General features: G+C 37.5%; 1 protein-coding gene across 1 annotated transcript in view; it reads left to right on the top strand.

Annotated features, from left to right (window-relative positions):
- Positions 1-25,450, top strand: part of LOC139934698 (uncharacterized) — a 63,770-nt gene extending 38,320 nt beyond the window's left edge. The window contains exons 4-13 of the mRNA XM_071929063.1: positions 3,634-3,718; positions 5,833-5,924; positions 9,546-9,620; positions 13,770-13,927; positions 15,180-15,332; positions 15,947-16,222; positions 16,703-17,051; positions 18,569-18,672; positions 19,273-19,411; positions 19,883-25,450. Coding sequence (XP_071785164.1) covers positions 3,634-3,718; positions 5,833-5,924; positions 9,546-9,620; positions 13,770-13,927; positions 15,180-15,332; positions 15,947-16,222; positions 16,703-17,051; positions 18,569-18,672; positions 19,273-19,411; positions 19,883-21,048 — 2,597 coding nt within the window. The 3' untranslated portion in view covers positions 21,049-25,450. The remainder of the gene's footprint in view (positions 1-3,633; positions 3,719-5,832; positions 5,925-9,545; positions 9,621-13,769; positions 13,928-15,179; positions 15,333-15,946; positions 16,223-16,702; positions 17,052-18,568; positions 18,673-19,272; positions 19,412-19,882) is intronic.
- The last annotated feature ends 423 nt before the right edge of the window (positions 25,451-25,873 follow it).

Here is a 25,873-nt window from a genome sequence, read left to right as displayed (position 1 = left end):
TGTGACAATTACCAATAGTGTCCACTGTCTTTAAAGACATGGTGTATTTTTGATAGTTTGTCAATTATGCAGTATCCCCAATCGGTGTATGCACGGACACACCGATTGGGGATACTGCATAATTGACAAACTATCAAAAATACACCCTGTCTTTAAAGACAGTGGACACTATCGGTAATTGTCAAAGACAAGTTTTCTCACTTGGTGTATATCAACATATATGCATAAAATAACAAACCTGTGAAAATTTGAGCTTGATTGGTCGTCGGAGTTGCGAGATAACTATGAAGAAAAAAACCCCACTCTAATCACACGAAGTTGTGTGCTTTTAGATGCTTGATTTCGAGACCTCAAATTCTAAACTTGAGGTCTCGAAAACAAATTCGTGGAAAATTACTTTTTCTCGAAAACCATGTCACTTCAGAGGGAGCCGTTTCTCACAATGTTTTATACTATCAACCTCTCCCCATTACTCGTTACCAAGTGAGGTTTTATGCTGATAATTATTTTGAGTAATTACCAATAGTGTCCACAGCCTGTAAGGACAATACAAACAGTAAAGGATAGTACATAAATACCTGGACTTGATGTACAAGTTTGGAAAGGATTTTCTGTAAGTGAAAAATTTTATAGGTCATGAAAAAAAAAAATGAAAAAACATACTTCAATCATGACGTGATATTTCCGAAAGAATACAGACACACTGTGAGCTAATTAAAAAAAAAAAAATCCTCCCTTTAAAGTTCTGATTTATGATTGTTATGCTAACCTCTTGTCCTGGTAGAGACAATGGAAACAGCAAAGGGGAAGAATGGGAGACAACCCGTAGTAGTCAAAATACTGGGTATGGGAAACACTTTTAGTCTTAGGGTCAACAACAATGGATTGCTGATTGTGTACATGACCTATTGTCTTTGTAGGACCTTCATTTTGTCTATGTAAGATCAACTGATTATTATGGTTTCAATTTGTTCAATTGTCAAAACAGATTTGTCAAGTTTTGTTGTTGATGTAAAGGACTAAAAATAACTACTTGGGAAAATAATTACCTGCAGATTACATATATTAACAATAAACTGCTCTTGATAAAGTGCATTGTACGTCCAAATGAGTGGTACAAATATAGAGCAGTTAAAATAAGAAGCAGAAATTAGTCACTATTGAACACATTGGTCTTGAGAATGGTCTCCAGAGTTTGTGATTTTTTTTATTCAGGTCGAAATTTGTGGAATGAATTTTCTTTCCATCTTAAAGGCAGTGGACACTATTGGTAATTACTCAAAATAATTATTAGCATAAAATCTTACTTGGTAACGAGTAATTGGGAGCGGTTGGTAGTATAAAACATTGTAAGAAACGGCTCTCTCTGAAATGGAGTAGTTTTCGAGAAAGAAGTAATTTTCCACAAATTTGATTTCGAGACCTCAAGTTTAGAATTTGAGGTCCTGAAATCAAGCATCTGAAAGCACACAACTTCGTGTGACAAGGGTGTTTTTTTCTTTCATGGTTATCTCGCAACTCCGACGACCAATCATACTCAAATTTTGACAGGTTTGTTATTTTATGCATGTGTTGTGATACAGCAAGTGAGAAGACTTGTCTTTGACAATTAGTACCAATAGTGTCCACTGGCTTTAAGCAAAATATTACCAGCTTTATATAACCATGGAGGTAGAAATGGTTGAAAACTCATTTGTTTGTGCAGTCATTGAGAATAGCAATTACCTTGGGTGGGTGTGTTTTCTATGTACTTAATTATTTGCATTTCTCATGCGTGCACCGGGATTGCTTTTGGGTGTACATGACGCAGTACATACAATCTTTCATTATTAATATTTATCATAATGCACATAGTGTGCACATACGTAACATATTTGTACAATGTAGACCTACATGTACATTATGTCAGCGCTGCACCTATATTCATACTGTACAGTGCCAGCATTTGTACTTACAGTGATCTGATGTTTGCAATATTATAAACAGGGCAGGTAGCGTTCAGTTAAAAACTGCGCTACTACAAATGCACCGCCGAGAGTAGGCCACTATGAAAAGCCAGATACACCTGTACGTGACCATTGATTCATGTATTGATTCAACATACATTATGATCAATAGAAAGTGAAGAACGGGTTTAAAGTCCAATTGATAATTTTATATTCATTATACCGTAGCATCAGCAGGGAACGATATGATTTCATCCAGCGATTTGCATGGCAGAATATAGACTGAACAGATTTTGTGCACAATGAATGGATAGGCCCTAATTAAGTGTTGACTTGAAAAGAAAAGTTTAATTGAGTATTGAGTAGCAAAGGATGATCTTTGACATGATTGAGTTGCAATTGAAACATTTTGCATAGGAGATTGCTTTAATTGCTACACACGGGAAGACATAATACCTCTAGTAGGTAGCAGGCCTGATACATCACAGAGGCAACAAAGGTGATTGCCTCCATTGCCCCCGACCTTGTCATTGCCTTGGTGCCCTTGCAGTAATCCAGTAGAAGCCTACAATTTACTCCAAGGGGACCCTTTACCAAGGGGAAAATACCTTGGTGCCTTTGCCCTTTCGAAATGAAGCATACAGACCTGAGGCAGTTTGTGGTGGTGTACTGGTAACTGTACATTACAGATAAACCACACAGGTGAATTCGTAACCCCTTTTTTGCGATCATTATTGTCTTTACTCGTTGTTGAATAAATGAAGCCACATGTCCGAGTGCTCAGGAAGTCACGCATGTGTTGTCGTGGCTAAAATCTGATTTCTGAACAAACATGTCTGCGGCCGGCTGTTTGGTTGCGTTTGACTCGAGGCTCAGTGCTTGGCGGTATACTGTGCATAACATGGGGTCCTCCAACGGTGGTTCTGATGTCGTGCTTGAGTCAGATGAACTGAGGCTAATTGAAAGTAAACAATAACGATTTTGTGAATATTACACACTCGCCCGTACAGGTGTAGCGTTAGTATTGGATTGTTAGACAGGTAGAAAATGCAAACTAACCAAGATTTATTCCAATAATTTTACGTTTTTTTTCCTCTCAAAATTATTTATAAATGTATTGCAGCTGTACATGTAGCTACCATCATCAGGTTTAGTAGTAAACAAATAACTTATTGATAATTGCCAACAATTCTACAGAATAATAACGTTTACTAATTCAATTAAACAAATTGCAAAATGTTTGTACTCAACAAATTTTTCAAGCAATGAAACTCTTATGACACGATCAAGGGTACAATATCATTAAGACTGGTAAGCACAGACAAATATTGCTGAGCAGAAATGGGTAACCGGTCAAAATGTATAAAAACACACTTTGACCAGTGCTCCAGTTTATTAAAATTTAGCCTGCAGTCATCAATTTCCCTTATGGTTTATTACTTAATAGCATTCAAATTTAAACAATCACTTTACATACGCATGGCTATTAAAGCAATTCATTGTACCATACATTATTCAAATGTAACTCACTCCTAAATGGCTAAGTGTTGCAAACTGTCATCATTCATTTTCTGTAAATTGTTGATAAATCGGTAAAAAGTCCTGCACATGTGGATCATCTTCATTTATTGTCAAATCAATTATTGTAAATCATTTCCATTTGTTTTTTATTTTTATGTTCTTGCAGGTGCTACGAAAGAGCTTGGTGCCTCCCTGACAAGAATGTGTATCCGACATAAGACTATCGAACTCAAGCTCAAGTCTTTCACAAAGTAGGTTTGACTCGTTTAATAAAAATTATAATAATTATGCTGATCTGAAACACAGGTCAGAGCTTGAGTCCAGTATGCTTGCCTACTTGGCCGTGACACGCCAAGCTTTGGCAGAAATGAGCCACCAGCATAAATACTGTCTAAAATGTCTGAAGTATAGATAAGTCACAATTTTTTGCTTAAAGGCAGTAAATACTGTTGGTAATTACTCAAAATAATTGTTAGCATAAAACCTTACTTGGTAACGACAATGGGGAGAGGTTGATGGAATAAAACTATGTGAGAAATGGTTCCTTTTGAAGTAACAAAGTTTTTGAGAAAGAAATAATTTCCATGAATTTGATTTCGAGACCTCATAATTAGATTTTGAAGTCCCGAAATCAAGCATCTTAAAGCCACAACTTCGTGTGACGAGGATGTGTTTTCTTTTATTATCATCTCGCAACTTTGACGACCAATCGAGCTCAACTTTTCACAGGTTTGTTATTTTGTACATTATGTTGAGATACACCAAGTGAGAAAACTGGTTAAAGTTGACAATTACCAAAGGTGTCCAGTGTCTTTAAGGACACAAGTATTAAGACTGGGACTGGAACCCACACTCTAGTGCTGATCAGAAACACAGTTCAGAGCTCAAGTCCAGTGTGCCAGCTACTTGGCCATGACACGCCAAGCTTAAGCGGAAATGGCTACCAGCAAAAATACAGTCTATAGAGTACAGATTACTTACAAATTCAGTGACAGTTTTTACCTGAATTCTTTTGATTTAAAGAAAAATTGTCTCAAATGAGATTTGAACCTGTGATCGCTAAATGTATTGTGCAATAGTTATAAATGTTTTATGACCGTTTCCATTTTTCAGTTTTCCCCCTCTATCCAATTACAAATGTGCGTGTCTATTAAGGGATACAGTTACCTTAACACTGCATGACATAAGCCCCCCCCCCCCCCACCGGATATTGTTAACCACATGTGGAAAATATTATTCCAGAATCGTCATAAAGACAAATGAATCTAGACCAATATATGCCATCAACCTTGAAGGGTGTATAGATTTCCATAAAAGTAGAGCGAGCTTAACTCATGCGCCAACAATAAAAAACTACAGGGTTTGGTCTCCCACTCCAGTGACTACCAATGTTGACTCAAGATAGATGTCAGAGGTCAACCTCCCAAGTCTAGTCACCGCGCTCATCGATTGTGTGTACACTCACAGTTTGAATCATGAGTCACGAAACCCGCTAGAAATATAATTGTGGTACCTGCAGAAAATAGCAAGTGTGAGGAAATGCATCGATGTGCACTTAATGTGGTGTCTGGTCTACAATGTTCCAAGTTTGCAGCCATGGTCGCTGGGTCTCACACTTTGTGTTAGTTTTCCCTTGGTCTCCCAGGTCTTATAAAAATGAGTCTATTTGTTGTGAATCACAAAGATTAATTCACAGAGCTGACTCTTTTTTAAAGTGCAACTATTTGTTATCCACAAACTTCAGAACAAATATTTTTCTACACATTTGGGTGTATATTTCATGTATGTTGCCATCTTTTAGTGCACACGGTGAAATTCGCACTTGTAGCCACATCATGTCTCGTCAGTAAGTAACTTCATTGCAATTGACTAAATCTCCACAAAAGTACCATACCATCCAACCATAAAAACCAGTTTTTATAATAAATTAAATAATAAATAATATAATATTAAAAGAAATATTGCCGATCTTGAGTGCGTTTTGGCGACCCCAACCAAAAACTGTTTCTGACGTCATAACCAAAACGGTAACCGAGCTCACAACTCGGATTATCGTTCAGTCTGAACAGCAGAACCGACGACCAACAACCGAAACAGTTTTTGGTTGGGGTCGCCAAAACGCACTCCTGTGCTCAGTATTTCATTAGAAGCAAAACGAAAGATACGGCACACTGCCTGCAAAAAAATCAAAACAAAAACAGTATATAGCTGTTCTGACTACTATGTCACTGTCCGGACAGCTGTTAAAAAGACATTTAGGTTGAGCAAACATATTTATTAATACATTGTACATTGTACATTGTGAAAAGTGAAGTTATTGAGTTTCATTCTTGGGTCCTTCTACATGTGTCTCTCTTATGCGCAGTGCCATCATGGAGTGCTTGGTGACTCCTCTACAAGAACGAATGGAAGAATGGAAGAAGATCACTACGCAACTTGACAAGGAGCATGCAAAAGGTAATTCATCACTCACCATGCGGACTAATGGTGGTTACTCTTATTACCGGCATGCAGTTAGTCTTAGTATAATGCATCCTTTCACACATGCACAGTTTTGAGAAAAGGATTCTCTAATTATACCTAAAGTTCAATTTGTTAAATATGATTAAAATGTAATTTTTTTTTTGGGGGGGGGACAATGTAGATGACTGCTGTCAAGTTTTCATTATTTAATTGAGTTCAATGACATTCTGTTCCAGTTGGAATTCTGGAAATTTATGTAAAACGAACCTGAAATGAACCCTATTGGAAATTCCATTACAAGGGGGCGATTCAGAATTAAACATTCTGTTTACTTTATTTATTAAAACAAAAAATTGTTTTGACTCTGGACTAAACCAAAATTTTGACAGGCCACTCCAAAACATCTAATAAATACCTTGATATGATAAAAAAACAAAAAACAAAAATGTATTTCTGATTTCGAGGTCAGCGTAAGTCATCATGGAATATGCCCCTCCAGAGGGCCTTCTGCTTATTACACACATGTAGGTATACTGTAACAACAACATTATCAAAATATATCTGACATTTTTGATCAGTTATTCCTCTTGTACCCCTCGAAGGGCCTCAATTTCTCCCCATCCTGGAAACTCGATATCTTCATCCTCCATCTCCAAGAAAGCGAAAAAAGAAAAAAAGATTAGAAATGCACATCGCTGATGTCTCCTTATGAAATTCTGTTACCCTCTGGGCAAAGTCTGGAATATTCACACCCCTTATCACATTAATCAGTCTAAGGATTAATGTATGAGGCCATGGGATGCGAAGGGAGTAAGAAACTCATCTCGTGTACACATCTTTGAGTAATGTGTGTTTACTTACGGAAAAGTTTTACATAAAGAAACTTGTGAGCATGGATGGAGGCTTCGTAACATGTCCTGCCCTTTTTCATTTTAAAGGGGCAGGACTCGGAAATATTGCTCAAGATAGTTCTCCGCTGAGCAAGAAATAACAGAACCAGTCTGAAACTATTCACACGGCATTGCATTTTGGCTGGTAACCTGTATTGCTAAGCGTACGTAAATCTCAAGTTCTTACAATCTTAGCATTTTGTTCGTGCTGTAAAGGTTTTTAAATATTTTAGCGGTAGACAATTTCTAACAGTTTCAAGACATACAAGTTTGCGGTGCATTAATAGTTTTTAGCTAAGTAAAACCACAGTCTCCAATTTGCTGTGAAGCTAAAAGGCTTTCTTAACACATATGGTAGTAAGTTTGCTAAGCAAAATTAAGCAGGGTACTGGTCTCAAGCACACATCTTTTGGCGAAGCAACGTACATACATGTACATGTTTTTAGGTAAATTTGTGTTTTTAAAATTATATTATCTCAGGTTTCAATCATGCTAATTTGTCTTCAGTGTCTTATTGGGGGGTCGGGCACCCTCTGCGAGACAATAGTTTCAGTTACTAGCTAAAGATCCTCCACCTTGTTTTTTGCTCATTAAAAGAACACGTTGCCTTGGATCAGTCGAGTTGGTCTTTGAAAAGTGTTTGTAACCATTTTTTAAATATAAAATGCATGGGTAGAAAGATGTTGTAAAAGTAGAATACAATGATTCACATAAAAGTGCCTCAAAATTGCACAGTTTTCCTTTTACCTCGTTGACTAACACGATCGGTCATTTATGGGAGTCAAATTTTTGACTCCCATAAATGGCTGACCGTGTTAGTTCACAAAGCAAATGGAAAACCACGCAATTTTGAGGCAAATTTGTGTGGATCATTGTATTCTACTTAAAACATCTTTTTAACATAATGCATTTTATAACAACGCTTTTATAGACCAAATCGTCCGATTGTTACTTTAAAAGAACAGTGTGACCAAACTGAGGCTCAAATGCAACACAGTCTAGTCCCCTTTTGGTAACTCAACACAATTCTATTAATGGCTGTTGCACACAGGGAACCAGACATTGGCAGTGTTTTTCTTACATGTACCTCTGAGGTAATGGCTTTGCCCATCTCAAATGACTAAAGTTTCCAAACTCAGTAAGTAAACTACACCAGCTTTTTTAATGGACAAAACATTTTACATCGACAAAATATGTGTAAGAGTTTGTACAAGTAGGTCTTGCGGGGTTTTACATGTATGTGCCGATAATTTTCTGAAGAGAATATTCTGAATTAGAGACGAAAAAAGCCACAGTATCTGTCAGATTTGTATCCGTGGATCGGTATCACAAAACCCTTGAGGGACCTCTGTACGATCCTTCTGAATACATCAATCTTGAATATAACGGTAAATAAATATCTGTGAAATCTTAGCTGAGAGGGAGAGCAAGTTGCGCTAACTTCTTGCATCAACCTCGGGCCTGGCGTAGGATCCAAGCTCCCTCGATGGCCATTAGTGTTATACAAACTTGAGTAGTGTCCGTACATTTCTTTTTAAAACAAAATTTATGTGTGGGTTTTCGCTGACAGTATTCAAGACGTTGCCAGAACGACCGCATTGTCTATGATGTTATCATGCATATTGCAAGTTTATGCCATTGTTCCTTTCTGTGTGATCAAAATTTAATTTTTAATGAACAGTACACACATTTTGTTTGAGCTCTTTTCCCTGTTTTTAAGCATACACTCACTGCAGGCCTGATACTAAACTGAGGTGATGGAGGAAACTGCTGAGAGGCCCTCTTTTTCTTGCCTTGGCGCCCCTTTAATGTGACGATACGAATGTTGAGGTCGCTCATTTGCCGTTAACTCAGAAACTGCCTGGAATGTTATGTTTGAGAGTGACAATGCTATTCTCATTTTACAAAGGGCACTTCCAACGCAAAATCTAAAAATCTATGGGCACAAGTAAAGAGGCACTAAGGCCAAGACCAGGGCAATGGAGGCCATGGTCTCAGTGTTAAAGGGTCTATGTACTCTTTGTAGGGCAAGATACACAATGTCCACAGATTTACACTAAATTTACACAGTTTGAAGATAATGATGGTAGAAAGCTTCCCTGAAAATATTATCTGCTGAGGTGCTGTAGTTTTTGAGAAATGAGTAAAACAAACGTCAAAAAAAAAAAAAATCGTCTCAGTGATCATGAGACGAAAAAATTTTTTGCATGTAAAAACAGATTTTCATGACATTGTTTTTCTCATTTCTAAAAAACTAAAGCACCTCAGCAACTGATGTTTTAAGGTCGGCAATTTCTACTATCATTATCTTCAAGCAGTGTAAGTTTTATGTAAATCTGTGGACATTGTGTTTTGTGTTATAAAAAGTACCCAAATCCTTTAATTCCAGACCTGCTTGATCTTACAGAAATGAAGTAGCAACCAGCACACTTGAATTGGAAACGTGATTTGCACATGTGCTATAGGGTGAATTTACAGCAACAAATGATGTGGTGTATCAGAAGGTTTCCTAGATGCTTTCAGTGCGGTAATTGTGGGGAGATTGACAACAATGCTGTGAAGATAAACACATGTTGCAATCAATTTACAAATCAATTGATAATCAGTTAACATGACCAATTGTATGGTTGGCTCATGCCTTGATGTGGATCATTATGATAAAAATGTGTCTTTTGCAGCTGATGCTTCAGTGTTTGATGTTTATAATGTTTGTTTCCTCGGACAGATTACAAGAAAGCCAGACAGGAAATCAAGAAGAAATCATCAGATACAATGAGACTACAGAAGAAAGCCAGAAAAGGTATTTTTTCAAACAAAATGTCCCCTCCCCGTTTTTTAAAGGTACATTTTAAAGTGTGCGCACATAGAAACATGGATTGAAAATAGTAACATTAACAGATTTGCACATACATGTAACTGACTTGGTATAAAGATGGTCATGGTCAAAGATAATAGAAAGCCAAAGGCACAAGTTGGGAACTTGTGTTAAAACGTCAAGCCATTAATTATTTTTGCTTAAAAAAAATAAACTTAGCAAACTTCAACAAAAGTTAGTTTGTCTCTAACACAAAAATAATGAACACACGAAGCTGAATGCACAGTAAATTTCTTGAAAGATCTACACTGAAAAATAACACACATTCCTGCAATCTGTTTAGGATATTTGACAAGAACTAGATGCTTTAAATTGACAAGTAGTCCACCATTAGAATTTGAAAAGAAAAGCACTGAATGGGAATGTATTTGACCATGATGACCTCTGGATGCCATGGAAATAAATGATTGTGTGAAATGTGGTTTCTTGGGGAGCTGCACAATGGGAGCTTCGGGGCATGTGGTAATGTGACGTTCCACATTCTGTTGAGCCGCCACCCAATGCAAACCGTACCCAAGAGGGTTCTTACAGATCAATGTAAAGATTTTTATTTTGTATTGTGGTTGAGACATAAAACCCTGTTGCGTACTTTGCGCAGTGTTGGTTAGCGTCTCACGAATATTCAAACGTAGCCATCTTGTTTTTGTTAGTGGCGGCATAGACTGTGCAGTTATACGGATGCATAATGTGCAATGTTCTGGGCATAATGTCAAATGGCACGCATCAGTTGTCATCAGTCTGTATGAATAAAAATCAGACTGAATTTATTAGCTTCACGCAAAACCCAAGCAGCTTTAATAAAGGCAGGTTATAGCTTTCGGTTATTTGTCAAAGGCCAGTATCATCACTGGGTGTACATGTACAAAACATACAAAACATCTGTATCCCAAAATCTGCATAAAGTAACAAACCTGTGAAACTTTGGCTCAATTGGTCATCGAAGTTGCAAGAAGAAAAAGACCACACCTTGTTTCATGTAATTGTCATTCCCTCAATGCCTTGCCCTCAATAGTTGCCTATGCAAATTCAACAACAAATTATGTCGAGTAAAATAAACTTATCTGTCTGACATTTTATATAGACAGGTTACTCTATAAGGTGTCCGATCATCAAGAGATGACATCAGTCATTCTTGACATTCTGCTCTTTCAACTTCCAAACATTTCCTGTTCTGACTTTCCCCATGAACACTGCTTTTACTGTCGACTTTCCATCATATTATGCGAGAGCTACCAATGCTCCCCCCACTCTGCAAAAAGTTCCCTGAAAATAAATAAATCTTCCCATGTTTTGATGAACAAATGTGGGAAATATCACTGATTATGGAAACTCTGTCCCTGTTATGTTAAATGTATTCCAGATGTCTCCTTGATTGTTGTAAAGTTAAAATCTCCCTGATTTCAAGATGCAAATGTTGGCAGCTCTGTTTTGTGTACACTTCTGCTGTTTGTTTGTTTAGATGATCTTCCCATGAAGGGAACTCGGCAAACTCCCACAAGGGGATATAAACACCAAGCTCCCTGTTCCTTACATACATACAACTTGATGCGCTAATTACCTTTTAACACTGATTTAATGGATGGCATACCTTAGGTTCATGCTTGTTATTGTAGCTACTCCAAAAATTATACACCATACATGTAAAACCTCACTTGGAAAAAAAAACATTTGTTGTTTTATGCACACATGTTGGGATACAGACCAAGTGAGTCTTTGACAACAACCATATGATACCCATGCCTTTATTTAAAGACACTGGACACTATTGGTAATTGTCAAAGACCAGTCTTCTCACTTGGTGTACCTCAACGTATGCATAAAATAACCAACCTGTGAAAATTTCAGGTCAATTGGTCGTCAAAGTCGTGAGATAACTATGAAAGAAAAAAACACCCTTGCCACACGAAGTTGTGTGCGTCCAGATGCTTGATTTTGAGCCCTCAAGTTTTAAATCTGAGGTCTCAAAATCAAACTCGTGGAAAATTAATTCTTTCTTGAAAACTACGTTACTTAAGAGGGAGCCGTTTCTCACAATGTTTTATGCTATCATCCTCTCCCCATTACTCATCACCAAGTACATAAGGGTTTCTGTAATATCTATTTTGAGTAATTACCAATAGTGTCCACTGCCTTTAAGTTTTGTCGTTATAAATAATAAACAGTATTTTACTGTGTGTTTCTATTAACATGTGTTGTTTGTGAATTTTTATAATTTTTGTTTACTCCTGCCCTACTAACCGCCTGTCCTAGGCAAGGAAGATATGTCCATAAGACATCACAATGAGAAACTGAGTATGTTCTTCAAAATTCATTTTTGTTGTCTTTTGATTTTCGGAGTAAAGTCGGAAATCCGTGTGTCCGTCATGCGCTGTGCAAAACGCGGGCCTTATTCTTCACGGAGGCAACTGGTCATTGCCTTTGGTGCCCTTGAAATGCTTAGTAGAAATTTACAATTTTCGCATACAGGTCATAGGGTGCTCTTTGCCAAGGAGAAAATATGCCTTGGTGCCCTTGCCCTCTCAAAAACGAAGCATACAGGCCTGAGTGCACAATCCTTATACATGAAAATACAGTCAAAGTAATGCAAATTTGGTTTACAGATAAATTTTACATTGCTTGCGCTGTTCTTTTGTTTTTACAATATATGCACTACCCATGATGGACACGTTGATTTCCGGACTATGTTTGATTGTTTCTCTGTTTGATGTTTGAATGCCTTTCTTCTTGTTTGTGGTGTTAAAGGAACGCGTTGCCTTGGATCGGACGAGTTGGTCTATAAAAAGCATTTGTAACCGTTTGTTATAAAATGCATGGTCATAGAAAGATGTTTTAAAAGTAGAATACAATGATCCACACAAATTTGCCTCAAAATTGCGTGGTTTTCCTTTTGGTTTGCGAACTAAACACAAAGTTAAAAAATTGACTCCCATAAAAGGCCGACCGTGTTAGCCAACAAGGTAAAAGGAAAACCGTGCAATTTTGAGGCATGTTTATGTGGATCATTGTATTCTACTTTTACAACATCTTTCTACCCAGATGCATTTTATAACAAACGGTTACAAACGCTTTTTAAAGACTAACTCGACCGATCCAACGCAACGTGCTCCTTTAAATGGTTTTTGCTGTTGCAAGTGTTTGTGTTGCCGTTGAGATGTCAAATGAATTTCACTTTCTTAACCTCTTCATTATGTAGATCAGATTTTTTTGTATCAATCAAACAAATATGTGTCTTGTAATTTGTTTACTTGTTGAATATGGCGACTGCTCTGCTTGATGTGTGCATCTTGCATCACTAATGGAGGACTTTTAGACAATGGGGTAGCAGACATAATGGTCCTTTTTAAGTGTGCGTGCACATACTCAGTATTGTGCGCGTACATGTACATGTAGGTCTGAGCACACGCACTACTTGCATGGCGAGAACTGTGAAAAAGAGACCGTCCAAAAGTCTCCCATTACAGGAATTCCTAGCTGTTTATTTTAGAATACTTGAAGAATTTTAAAACTTGTAAGAAAAATAAGTGACAAAATTTTTGTACAGTTTGTTAAAATTGTAAAGCACTGTCTTAACTTGTGATCTGTAACAGTAGTTCGATTTCTGAGGCTGGGTTTTCTTTATGGGACTTTTGTTAATTGTTGTATTGTCATTTTATTTTTTTATCCTTTTTGTGGAAATTCATTGTCTGTGTGAAAATGTTTATAAAATTTGTCACTGCACCACATCCATTATGTCCATGTATCTTGTTTTTTCTATTCTGGTTTTAAGTCGTTTGTGAGCTTTCATTGATTATAAATCTTTTTTTTTGTTGAAATGCGTAAACTGTATTTGGGCAACCAAACTCACTTGCGGGCAACCAGCAAATTTTCTTAGTTTCACGACTTGTTATGGGTCTAGTATCTAGACTCCCTCCTTGCTTGTTAAAGACCAATGGTTGTTTTTAAGGGCAGGTATTAAGCTGATATCCAGTATAGATTATACAGTGCAATGCACGATGTGACTAACATGTATCTAGTGTCTAGTACCCAGACTCCCATCTTGCTTATTAAAGACCAATGTTTTATTTTTAATGGCAGGTAAAGCTGATATCCAGTATAGATTAGACAGCGCAATGCAAGACGTGACTGACATGTATCTACTCCTAGAGGAAGCCGAGAAGAACGCAGTCCGAGGAGGAATGATCGAAGAGAGAAGTCGATTCTGTACGCTCATTACCTGCTTCAAACCTGTCGTGGTAAGATCTTATCTGAGCCAATTAAGAAAAAAAATACACCTGTTGTGCCTGGAATTTAACTTCACTTTGGCTTACATTACATCGTCCAGAAGTATCAGAATTTTTTTTTGTGCAGGGCCCAATTTCATTCAGCATTTTAGGCACAAAAATTGTCGTCTTAGCACAAACAAAACAAGCTTTGCAAAAGAAGGCTCTCCGTATCAGGCAGAATACCATACAGTTACCATTGCTGCAACTGGTACCCAACTCATTTCTTGCTTAGCAAAGAAATTTGCTTAGCAGAATATTTTGCTCAACAGCTTTATGAAATTGGGTCCAGGTCTTTTTGGAATTGATGTGTTACTGGTACCAACAAATATTGGTATTCATGTATCATGTTGTGAAATCATTCCGAAAATCAGGTTGTTACATGTACAACTTGTGTCACATTTATTGTGACTCTCATATCTGGTGATTTTACCAGAAAATTTTAAAACAGCTACTTTTATAGATTTGAGAAACTTTTACATGTAAGCTTTAAATTATTTTAGGTGTTGCGTGTGAAAATTTCTAATGATAGTCATAGTTAATTATAAACTCCAAATTAATTTTTGACAGGGTCCTGACATAATCTCACATTCATCAGCCAAAGAATTTTTGGATGATGTACTCTTCAGTTATCATGGTTATTCATGATCTTCTCATTTATATTCATATTTTGTTGCATATTGATGATGTCTGTGTCAGGATGAAGAGGTCTCTATGTTCGAGGTCACAAGGCTTGATGCAGTCATGGTTATTCATGATCTGTTCATATGTACATATTCATAACTTGTTGCATATTGATGATGTCTGTACAGGATGAAGAGGTCTCTATGTTGTCTGAGGCAGTCATTGTTATTCAAAATCTGTTCATACATATTCATAACTTGTTGCATATTGATGATGTCTGTACAGGATGAAGAGGTCTCTATGTTGTCTGAGGCAGTCATTGTTATTCAAAATCTGTTCATACATATTCATAACTTGTTGCATATTGATGTCTGTACAGGATGAAGAGATCTCCATGTTGTCTGAAGTCACAAGGCTTGAGGCAGTCATGCTCATTCATGATCTGTTCATACATTTATTCATAACTTGTTGCATATTGATGTCTGTACAGGATGAAGAGATCTCCATGTTGTCTGAAGTCACAAGGCTTGAGGCAGTCATGCTCATTCATGATCTGTTCATACATTTATTCATAACTTGTTGCATATTGATGTCTGTACAGGATGAAGAGATCTCCATGTTGTCTGAAGTCACAAGGCTCGAGGCAGTCATGGGGGAGCTAGCAGAGCAAGGCAAGGATCCCTACGTCTTACCTCAATCCAGCGAGCAGGTCATCTTAGACGTCAAAGGTCAAGATCTCAAATGGCAGTATCAGGTAAAGAAACACAAAGAGACTCTGAAAATTTGGGGACTGTTAGGACACTAGGTGGCAGCTGACTTTTGCGGCTCTGAAGACTGCGACTTCGGCAACAGCTACAGCTAGATCAGCCTGTTTGCCAGTGTTGAGGAATAGGCAGACGCATGTAATCTAGCCGTAGCTGTAGCCTTAAATCGCCATTATGGACACTGCCTTCCCAGGTAAATTCAATGTTCTTGGTAATGAAGGGAAATTTACCTGGTCAGTCTGATGCCACCTAGTGTTTCAAAGTCAAATCTGTCAAAGTGCTTGATGCCTTGCACATGTATATGTACATGTACATATAACATTTTAAAACATATTTTTTACTAAGTAACTATTGTTCATGTTGTTTTTTTCTTCTTTAGATTCCTCTTTATTTTCTGCACACTATAGGACTAAGAGTTGCATGTTGTAAATGTTTTTTTTTAGCAAAGATCACTCGTTGTTAATTTCATTCGGGCTGGGCTTTAAAGTTTACTTGTAAGATGCTGAAAAAAGCCTGGGTTTCAAGCAGTAACATCTTCCAGGCATGCAGAGACCACATGTTACAGTTGTATTTAAAACTATTTATGTTTCTCCCTGGTTGACAGACCCCACCTGGTTCCCCTTCCCAGTCATCTGGTTCCCGGAAGTCAAGCATGTGCAGCTTAAGCAGCATGACTAGCTCTGACTCCCGTTCGAGTAGTTCGACCAATTCCCATTCGCCGGGTACCAACTACGTTCGCCACCGCAGCATGTCACAGCCCAACAGTGCCTACCGACTCTCCAGTGTTTCGTCACAAGACTCTGGTTTCACGTCGCAGGATATGCTGTTCCCCAACCAGCCCGGTACCCCGCCACAGACTGTGCAGGAAGAGAATGCACAGGTTGGTGTTTGGATCTTACGCGGTAGTTGGTGTCCATCTGGAACACTCTACCACTAAAGCCTGGTTCATACTTCCTGCAAATGCTTTATGCGATGTGAATTTTATTGCGTCACAATTGGAAATGTAGCGCGTACCGATTGTTTCGTCACCAAAATTCGCATTAACAGGAAATATGAACCGGGCTTTAATCTTAGATTTATTATTTGAACCACAAAATTCAAATACAAGTATTTACAGTAAGCAGACAAGGATGATCGCAAGCGCAGAATTTTGTGGTTTACAGAGCGATGAACTTGGGCCCAGATTGATGCCATTGTTAAAATCATCCAATCAAAAGAGTTTTCAAAACAAATTGTTTCAATTATTTTGTAATTTTATTTAAACCTCCTGGTAAAGAAGTGAGGAAAGACTAAATATAGAACATTTATAAACTTCTTCTTGTTGTATATGAATACGTTCACTTCTGTTTGTGCCCAGCAGTCTCTCCTTCATAGTGCGTCAGCCCCCTACGAGCTGGAGCACCAGTCTTCCAGTGAGTGCAGCACCCCATCATCTCCAACTCCGCCCCCTTCCTCCTCCTCGTTAACCCTCCCCCCATCTCAAGCATCGCAAGGTTTTGCCCCACCCCCTCCCAGCTGGTTACTCAACTTCAGCCAGTCGGAAAAGATGCAACGACCTAAGAGTATACCCACGCCTATAACGGCCTCAGTGAACCGGCCTCCACCCCCTGTTGTTGCCGATAAACCGTCTCCGAAACGGAAGAACATTGACAGCAAAGCAGGAGGGATGACTTATGTACCTGACTTCAACACTCCCCAATCAAACCAAAGTGAGTTCGGATGCCAGAGTTGGGCATTGGTGTTTTATTTTCGTAACTGCCATTTAAAAGGAGGGTACACGTTTGGTAATTGTCAAAGACCAGTCTTCTCACTTGGTGTATCCCATCATAACAAGCCTGTGAAAACTTGAGCTCAATTGGTCATCAGAGTTGAAAGAAAATGATGAAAGAAAAAACACCCTTGTTGGACGAATTTGTGTGCTTTCAGATAGGAATAAAAGACTTCTAGCTAGAAGTCTTTTATTATTTTAGTGAGAAATTACCTCTTTCTCATAAACTACATTACTTAGTCGTTTCCCACAATGTTTTATGCTATCAACAGCTCTCCAATGCTCGTTACCAAGTCAGTTTTTAAGTTAATATTTGTTTTGAGTAATTACCAAACGTGTACCTTCCCTGTAACTGTTTCTATCGATTCTAATCAGAACAATGAGCCCATCTGTAAAAGGAGCAAATATCAGCAAATTTTCAAGGATTCAAAATATAACACTTTATAGCTCACCAAATCATAAACCACAGTCGGCCATGTACAAAACTGGAACAATTCATGGTGTAAAGAAGGGACCATGGCCCGATATTAAAAACAATGCTCCACAATACCTTGCATGAAACAACTGAATGTTGAAGTGCCTTGATCGTCACTGAGTGGCGGATATAAGTTGCTGTATAAGAAGCCACTATGATTATTTTTTTATATTTGGTTTGTGGTAACACCATGTGCATCTACTTGCCAGGTAATGTTTGGTCTTAGAGAACTGAGTTTTGGGGTTGAACAAAGAATTGACTAGAGTGGGATTCGAACCAACGACCTCCGGATTAACGTGCCGGAGGTCGTTGGTTCGAATCCCACTCTAGTCAATTCTTTGTTCAACCCCAAAACTCATTTCAAAATTTACCCAGTCAGTTTCCCTTGTGGTTTATATTGATATCTTAGAGAACTGTCTCTCTTTATTCTACTACCGCGGAGTAGATTGTTCGGGTGTTTTGGAGACTTATCAGTTCTGAAAAGAACTGTCCTGCTTTTTAACTATTACCGTGACGCATGGTATAGACAATAGACTGGGACTACTACATACTTTAGCTTATAGGATCGTGATTAACTGTACTACTGCAGAGTCCGTGAAATTGGTCTCAACGTTTCAACTAGCTTCCTCTAGTCATTGTCAGGAGACTGAAGAATTTTCGGCCTCCTAGTAACTGATGCAAGCCAGGATATTTGACTTGTTGAATTGAAGTGTGTTACTGACAGTTGTAGATGACAGTTACATTGATTTATGAATACACAAAGTCAGTGTCTGTGTAATGCATACATGGTTGTCTTCTGTGACTGTCTTAATATTGGCTAGTCCAACCGGCGTCGATATTTTAATTATTAACTGCACTCTTATATCTCAGTTTTGTCAAAGTGAAGTGTATTTAAAATTCATTATTGAGAAATAAGTATTAAATGTTTGCAAACTGCTTATCAAACAAAAGGATCTTTTTTTCTTCTTCTTGTGAATCATTAGTTGTGCCTCGTCCTGTTTGTGCCGGCGGCCAGCAGCAGCAGCTATCAAATGCAGAACTATACAGACAACGTAGTGCTACTCTACCAGCTCGGAGGCACACCCATGTAAGTACCAACTGCAAACTTTAAATAAGGGAATCAGTGTGTGGTGAAGAGGTTTTCAACTAGTGGTTTAAACCCAACGAGGCCTGGTTCTTGATAATTTTACCTCGACGAATACCTTTTTCGGTAAAAAAAAACACCAACACATTTTGGTAAAAAGGCAAATTAATTCCAAAATTTTAATTGTCAATGATTTCTTTCAACACAACACCCCTCCAGCTATGAAATAGTAAGGCCCTCGGGTAAACAACTCCTTATAAGGGAATGCTGTGCGCGTCGCGCATATCGCGTGATGTGGCACAACTGTCCCGGTCGTTGCTCTCGACTAATAGGAATGAAGAAACTTTTTTATTTTTTATTTGAGATGTTGGGCGATTTCTCATTTTAAAGAAAAAGAAAAAACTTCAACTTGAATCTAGACAAACTTTCTTTGTTCAACCCAAAACGTTTCGAAATTTGTCACGTTAATGTTTTGAAGAGGTGTTTTTTCGTTGTTTAACCATCTTTCTTAGCACCCTCTTGTGGTAAAGAATGAGGTATGGGGATGGACTTTGTCTAGTATTTAGCATTTACAACATTAATTTGTGTACTTTTTATCAACAGAGTTCTATGCCGTCAGCGATGTATTCTTTGGACACGGATGGCAATACGAGTAGTCACGGTTCATTGAGTAACTCTAGTGGATACAGCTCCCAGTCGACCACTGGTACCGCAGGGTCGGACGATATGCTACCATCTCAAGGTATTAAAGGTGTTTCAATAAAGAGGGGGGTTCAATGCGAATTTCAGTGTAGTCAGGCACTCATTTTTCAATAGACGGAGTCCGTATGATTTTTGGGAAAATTTCAAGTCTCTACCTTATGTTAAATTTGGGTAAAATTTTGTTATATAATATACTCGGATATTTGAAATTTTACATCATTGGACACTTCAATGGGTCTGTACAGTAATACAGAATGAATCTGTTGTGCAAGTCAAAAAGTTGAACCCAATTATCTAATGGGGGGTTTCCCTCCACATATTAGTATGAACATTTCTTCTTGTTTCCTGAATATCCTGTTGATAGCAAATTAAGTTATTGTGCTGTTGGATTTGTAATAAAATGAGGAAACAAAAATGGACCAAAACCCACAAATTTGTAAATTAATTGGAATTCACATTACCATCATTAACAGGTTAGATTATTAAAGGTATGTGATCATTTTCTTCTCAGATGGCAATATGGAAAACTACATGGACAGGTCAACAAGTGGCTATTCAAACACGACTGAATCCATGTACACGACGACCCCTAACCAATCGCCAACCAGACGGCCGATGTCCATGGCGTGTATACCCTCATCGTCAATGGTTGAGTCTTCGAATAGAAATACTGCTACGACACCAGGTGGATCTCTACGTAAGAGCAAACCACCCCCACCCATCAGGCGCACGCCCTCCGGTGGATCCCTGACGGGTATGAATATAGTACCCGATGCCCAGGTAGGGGTGCTGCCTAACCAAGGGAACCGAGGGGAAACTGGGGACGGCCACTGCGACCCGTCGGGGGTGTTTCGACGCCCTCACACCCCTGGGAGGGTACGGAGCCAGAGTACAGTACAAGCTCCTTACAGCTCTGAGTCGCAGCAGCCAATGACGCAGCCCAAGGGGCGAGTCAATCGAAGCCACAGTCTGAAACTAGCCGGTGATGGAGTGTCCGGTGATATGGCTAGGATTAGCCTGATGGACAGCTTGAATGCTAAACTAGCACAGAGGACTCCTCGGCCTGGACCTGACACTGGACCCAGGCAACAGAAACAGTTTGAGCAGCAAAACTATGCACAGCAGCAGCAACAGCAGCAGCAGCAGCAGCAGCAGCAGTACCAACAACCTACGCAGCAGTATCAACAGCAAATGCACCAACAGCAACAATACCAGCAACAGTATCAGCAAGACTACCAGCAGCCTCAGTATCAACCGCAGTATCAAGATCCCAACCAACCACAGTCTCCAACCTATTCACAATACAGCCAATCGCAGGCCTCGTACCAGCCAACGAGCCCCCCCTCCCAACAAACCTACCCCCCTCCACCGGCTCAGAATACTTCACAGAGCTTCCAGCAGCGTCAACTACAAGTCAAGCAGCAGCTGCAGCAGAAACTGCAGCATGGTGGTCAGTACGCCGCTCCGGCTCCGCAGACTAACCAGTTACGAAAACAACATGATGCCCAGAGGAGTTATCCTAGCGCGGGAGAGCTGCTACAGCAAGCCGCAGCGATGCAGCATGAAGACAGCGATAGCGACGATAGCGATGTTGGTGTCGGTATTCTTGGTGAAATCAAGAAAGGAGTTAAGCTGAAGCGTACTTTCTCAAATGACCGGTCCGCTCCGAGAATCTGATGAAAAGCTTAGGGAAAAAAGGTCTGTATTTACATTATCAGCTTTAATACTAAACTTTAGGAATTTTCTCAACAATTTAAAAAAGTGAAGGTGAAGATCGTTACTAGCAGGACCCAATTTCATTGAGCTGCTTAACAGAAATTCTTGCTTAGCAAAGATGAGCAGGGTACCAGTCATACATTGTGCATGTGACAGTGTGTTTTGGCTGGTAACCTTTTTCTGGTAAGAATAATCTTGTTGTGCTCAGTTGCTTTTTGTGCTTAAACAGCTCTGTAAAATCAGTTCCAGATTATGCAACAATTGTATTGAAAGTTTCTCTATTTATGAGTAAGCTTTCTGTGGCTGCTGCTTGAAAAATTGCACTACTGCCGCGTAATGTGACCAAGTCGCTTGTATGTATAAGGCTCTTCGCTTTATGGAGTTACAAGGTCATGGTGTGTATTTCACAACAGGTGTGTCCTATTACAATGCAACAATACCATTAATTAATAAAGCCAGTATTATAATAGCTAGCAAGCTTGTAAGAAAAAATGTACTTAACGATTGAGTGACGTTCGCCTCTTCCATGGATTGTGTTTGAGATTATTCTAAGATGAACAATGAATTCAAAGTTATAAACAAAAACAATCACGTTGTAAACCGACCCATTGACCAAATATCGATCACAATTTCTTCACATGTCTTTGATTATTAATAATTATTGGTGCTTCCTTTTAGATCGAGAAAGCTAGTTTTCACCCGTTTGTGATAAAAAAAATGTCAAACAAAAAAAGGAATTCAGGAATTAATTAAGAAGATGCTTTTAGATGGAAAGTAATTATACTTTTTATAATTAGTTTGAAATTGTAGTTGAACAAATATGTGAAGAGAATTATTTGTTGAATTGGAACATACAAAGAAACGATCAATCGAAATCAACTTTTTTATAAAGTGAATTTTTTGCTTTTTAACAATTTATAACTTGCCACATTTTAGCTTTTTGATTAAAACTACTGGCCTAACCAAAACAAATTGATAACTTGTAGAAATTTTGTTACAAAATTAATAAATAAGTATGATTTTTTAAATAACTTGATTGATAATATTAGAATTGTACACATTTTTCATTGTATTAGATTATTATGTATTCTTGTGAAGCTTTGAGGGAAAGTGCAACATTGGTTACTATGGAAATGATCAACTTAACACAAATGCCTTTCAGATCTCTTGCAATCAATCATCAGAATTTACTAGATTTGTAAAATGAGACCTGGTAGTCGAACATCATAACAACATTGCGATGTCATCGTCTTACTTCAGCAACACTATAGTGACAAGAAAAAAAAAGGAAATATTTTATTGAAAATTGTTTCTGCAAAAAATAAATCTATATCAGTAAATATGATTAAAGAAGAAAATTATTTCCACATCAACCAATGTAGCTCATTCACCTTAAAGTTATTCCTTGTTGAAATAGATGTAAGTGCATTTGATCTGTATTTATTATTTTTTATACTGCTTATGTACAGCCAGAATATGTTTGTTTAACTTTCATAGGTAACTTTTACAAAACACTTATGTGTTGAATTTACTGATTAGTTTGATGAAAACAAGTATAAAATCATATTAAAAAAAAAAAAAAATTAATAGAACAAAAATTACTGTGGTGGAAACTTTTTGACCAAAAGAAACTTATTTTTCTTTGTTGGTAGTGGGATAGTATATCTGAAGTTTCTCCTTAGAATTGACAAACGTCATACATCTCAAACTTTCATTGTAACTGCTCTTTTCCTTTCCATTTGTCAGAACAAAAATACATTTTAAAAGTTGATTCTTGAAAACAATGGTATGTGCCTTTATAAAACATTCTAATTCTGACAAACACAATGAAAGATATTACAGTTGTTTACAAGAAAAAAAGTTTTATTTTGAGTTTTTTAAAGTCGGTGTTGGTGCATTTTACTGATAAAGTTTTGAAATACCACGAGCGTGAACTGAAATATAAAACATTTTGTGAAAAGCAAAAGTGGAACAAGATTTGACCTGATTGACTTTTATCATGGTGTATTCATCTTGATTTGTTCTACCATTCAAATACATGGGAGTGCAATAGTCTGGTTCCATTGTTAGTGTGATGAGAATCAGTGTTCATTATTGTTGTAGCAGGCAGGGGACAAGACAAAGATGGATGCCACCTTAAAGGTGTATTGTGTGTCTGGGTATTTGGATTTACTTATGAGACCAGACTTGTTCCCTAATCCATGGTATACTGAACGAGATATTTATATTCATCTACTTTTTGGATTTGAATTTTTGAATGGTGGTGGAACAATTCTGACATTAATATTTGCAGTGACGAGATACGATAAAAGCTGTCTCTTTGTATTTTGGGTAGTTCTAAAAGGAACAACTCAACATATATCATGTGGGCCCAATTTCATAAAGCTGTTTGCAGAAAATACTGCTTAACAAATTTCTTCGCTAAGCAAGCAATTAGTGGGGCACAAGTGGCAACGTGGTAAACATCCTGTTTTTTTTGCTTAGAAAGATTTTCCTGTGCTTAGCAGGTTTCAAGCTTACAGGCTTTATGAATTCAGTTCCCGGATCCAATTTCTTGATGATGCTTTACGCAGAATTCTGAGCTTACGGCCCACAGAAGTTATTGCTTTGCAGGGTTCTTTTAGGAGCATGGTTGTGTGGTAGGCAATACAAAGAAACTGGACCCCATTGTCACTGCAAACATCAGTCTCAAGATTTTATAATATTGCTATTTTTCGAACTGGTGCCCCATTTTCATTTTGGTGAACTCTAACTCGAACTCTATCAATGTATTATAATGCCCAACTCTTTTGTAATATTGGATTATTTTTTAAACTAAACTAACTGTTGTTAGTTAGAGTATTAGTTTGTTAAATTAATTTTGATAACTAGTTGATTAACCAAGGTTTAAGACGATGAGCTTTGTACATAAAGCATGCCGGGCTATTGCTGTTCTATACACTGGGAGTGGTTCTTTTAACTTGTAATTAAACAGTTAGCTAATTAGTTAAGCTACAGAAAGTTGCAACGAACCAATGTCATTATATTCAATGTTTTTTGTTGTCGGTGTTTTAAAATGAAGACGTTTTAAAGAAAATTTAAATAGGGAATTTTATTTATTTGAATGGTATGTGCACTTGGTGACTCACTCCAATCTTCCTTTTTTAGAAAGAAAAAACCCCAATTAAGTTTATTGGAAAGAAACTATTTATTTGGGGAGGAGGCGTTGGTTGTGGAGTTTTGTTGGTTTCTCAGAAGTGGATTGTCAAAATATTTGATAACAGAAAGAAATGTTTGTATGAAAATGTTTATTTTGTTTGGAAAAAATTGTCAGAAAAGAGGGGGAAATTGTAGTATTTATTTGCAGGACTGAACAGCATTTGGCGAGGGGGGGGGGGTTCCATCTTGGATGAACCCTGACCCCAACCACCAGTTTGACCAGTCAGGCTGATTCAAGGAGATACTCAACTGTTAGCGAGAAGAAAAACAATTCTTGGCCTAATTATTTTTTTATGCAGCTTTTTAGGCTGAAAATACTTGTACAAAATAAATTTATTTGCCTGTGGGACATCACACCAGTTGCAGCAAGTTGAATTATGTGGCTTTTTGGCTGGTAATATATACTAGATATTTATGTGCGAAGCAACATTTTGATGAATACGCTTATGGCCTTAAAGACACTGGACACTATTGGTAATTGTCAAAGACCAGTCTTCTCACTTGGTGTATCTCAACATAAGGCATAAAATAACAAACGTGTGAAAATTTGAGCTCAATTGGTTGTCTAAGTTGCGAGATAACTGAAAGAAAAAACACCCTTGTCACTCGGAGTTGTGTGCTTTCAGATGCTTGAATTCCAGACCTCAAAATGTAATTCTGAGGTCTCAAAATCAATTTTGTGGAAAATTACTGCTTTCTAGAAAACTCTGTTACTTCAGAGGGAGCCTTTTCTCACAATGTTTTATACTATCAACAGCTCTCCATTGCTTGTTTCCAAGAAAGTTTTCTTGCTACAAATTTTTTTTTTTTAGTAACTACCAATAGTGTCCACTGCCTTTAATAGTTGATTAACAGTTGAGTATCAGGCATAGGATGATGTTGTTGTATTTTGTCACAAATTCATTGTCTTTGTCACCAGGGTAAGTTTCAAGTCAGTGTTTGTTTTCTCTTAGTATTTTAAAGTTTATGGTATTATGTTTCAGAAGTAACCTTGCTTTTTTGTTAGGCAGCGGGATATCTATTTAGAAATAAAAGTGTACTTTTTGTTTGAAATGTAAGTTATTTGAGTGCTGAACTAGAAAGTAAAGACACATTTCTGCAAGTACATGTTGTTGAGAACAAAGCATGTTGTAAAAAATAATAAACGTAGTTGGACCAACAGTTATTTGTGGTTTTTGGTTTGAGTTTGTTGTGTGATACAATGTGCTGTCTGACAGTGATCCTTTAATAATAATAATAATAATAATAATAATAATAATAATAATAATAATAATAATAATAATAATAATAATAATAATAATAATAATAATAATAATAATAATAATAATAATAATAAAAGGTATTTATAATGCGCTTTTCCAAAACTTGATCTAAGCGCATATCAAAGAAAAGGATAAACTAAAACTTGCAGGAAACATTAATCATTAATCTACTATTTAGGAAAGAGAAAGTAACAACACAATAAGATTTACGGACATTAATTGGGAGAGTGTTCCAAAGTTCAGCAGCAGAGTATGAGAAGGCGTGTTTGCCATAAGTTAATCTAGATTCATGAGTGTTAAGCTGAGTTTTATCGGAAGAAGAACGG

The sequence above is a fragment of the Asterias amurensis genome, chromosome 3 (assembly GCF_032118995.1).
Source record: "Asterias amurensis chromosome 3, ASM3211899v1".
Lineage (NCBI taxonomy): Eukaryota > Metazoa > Echinodermata > Asteroidea > Forcipulatida > Asteriidae > Asterias > Asterias amurensis.
The sequence above is the reverse complement of the archived record's forward strand: the minus strand, read 5'-3'. Positions and strand labels throughout refer to the sequence as shown.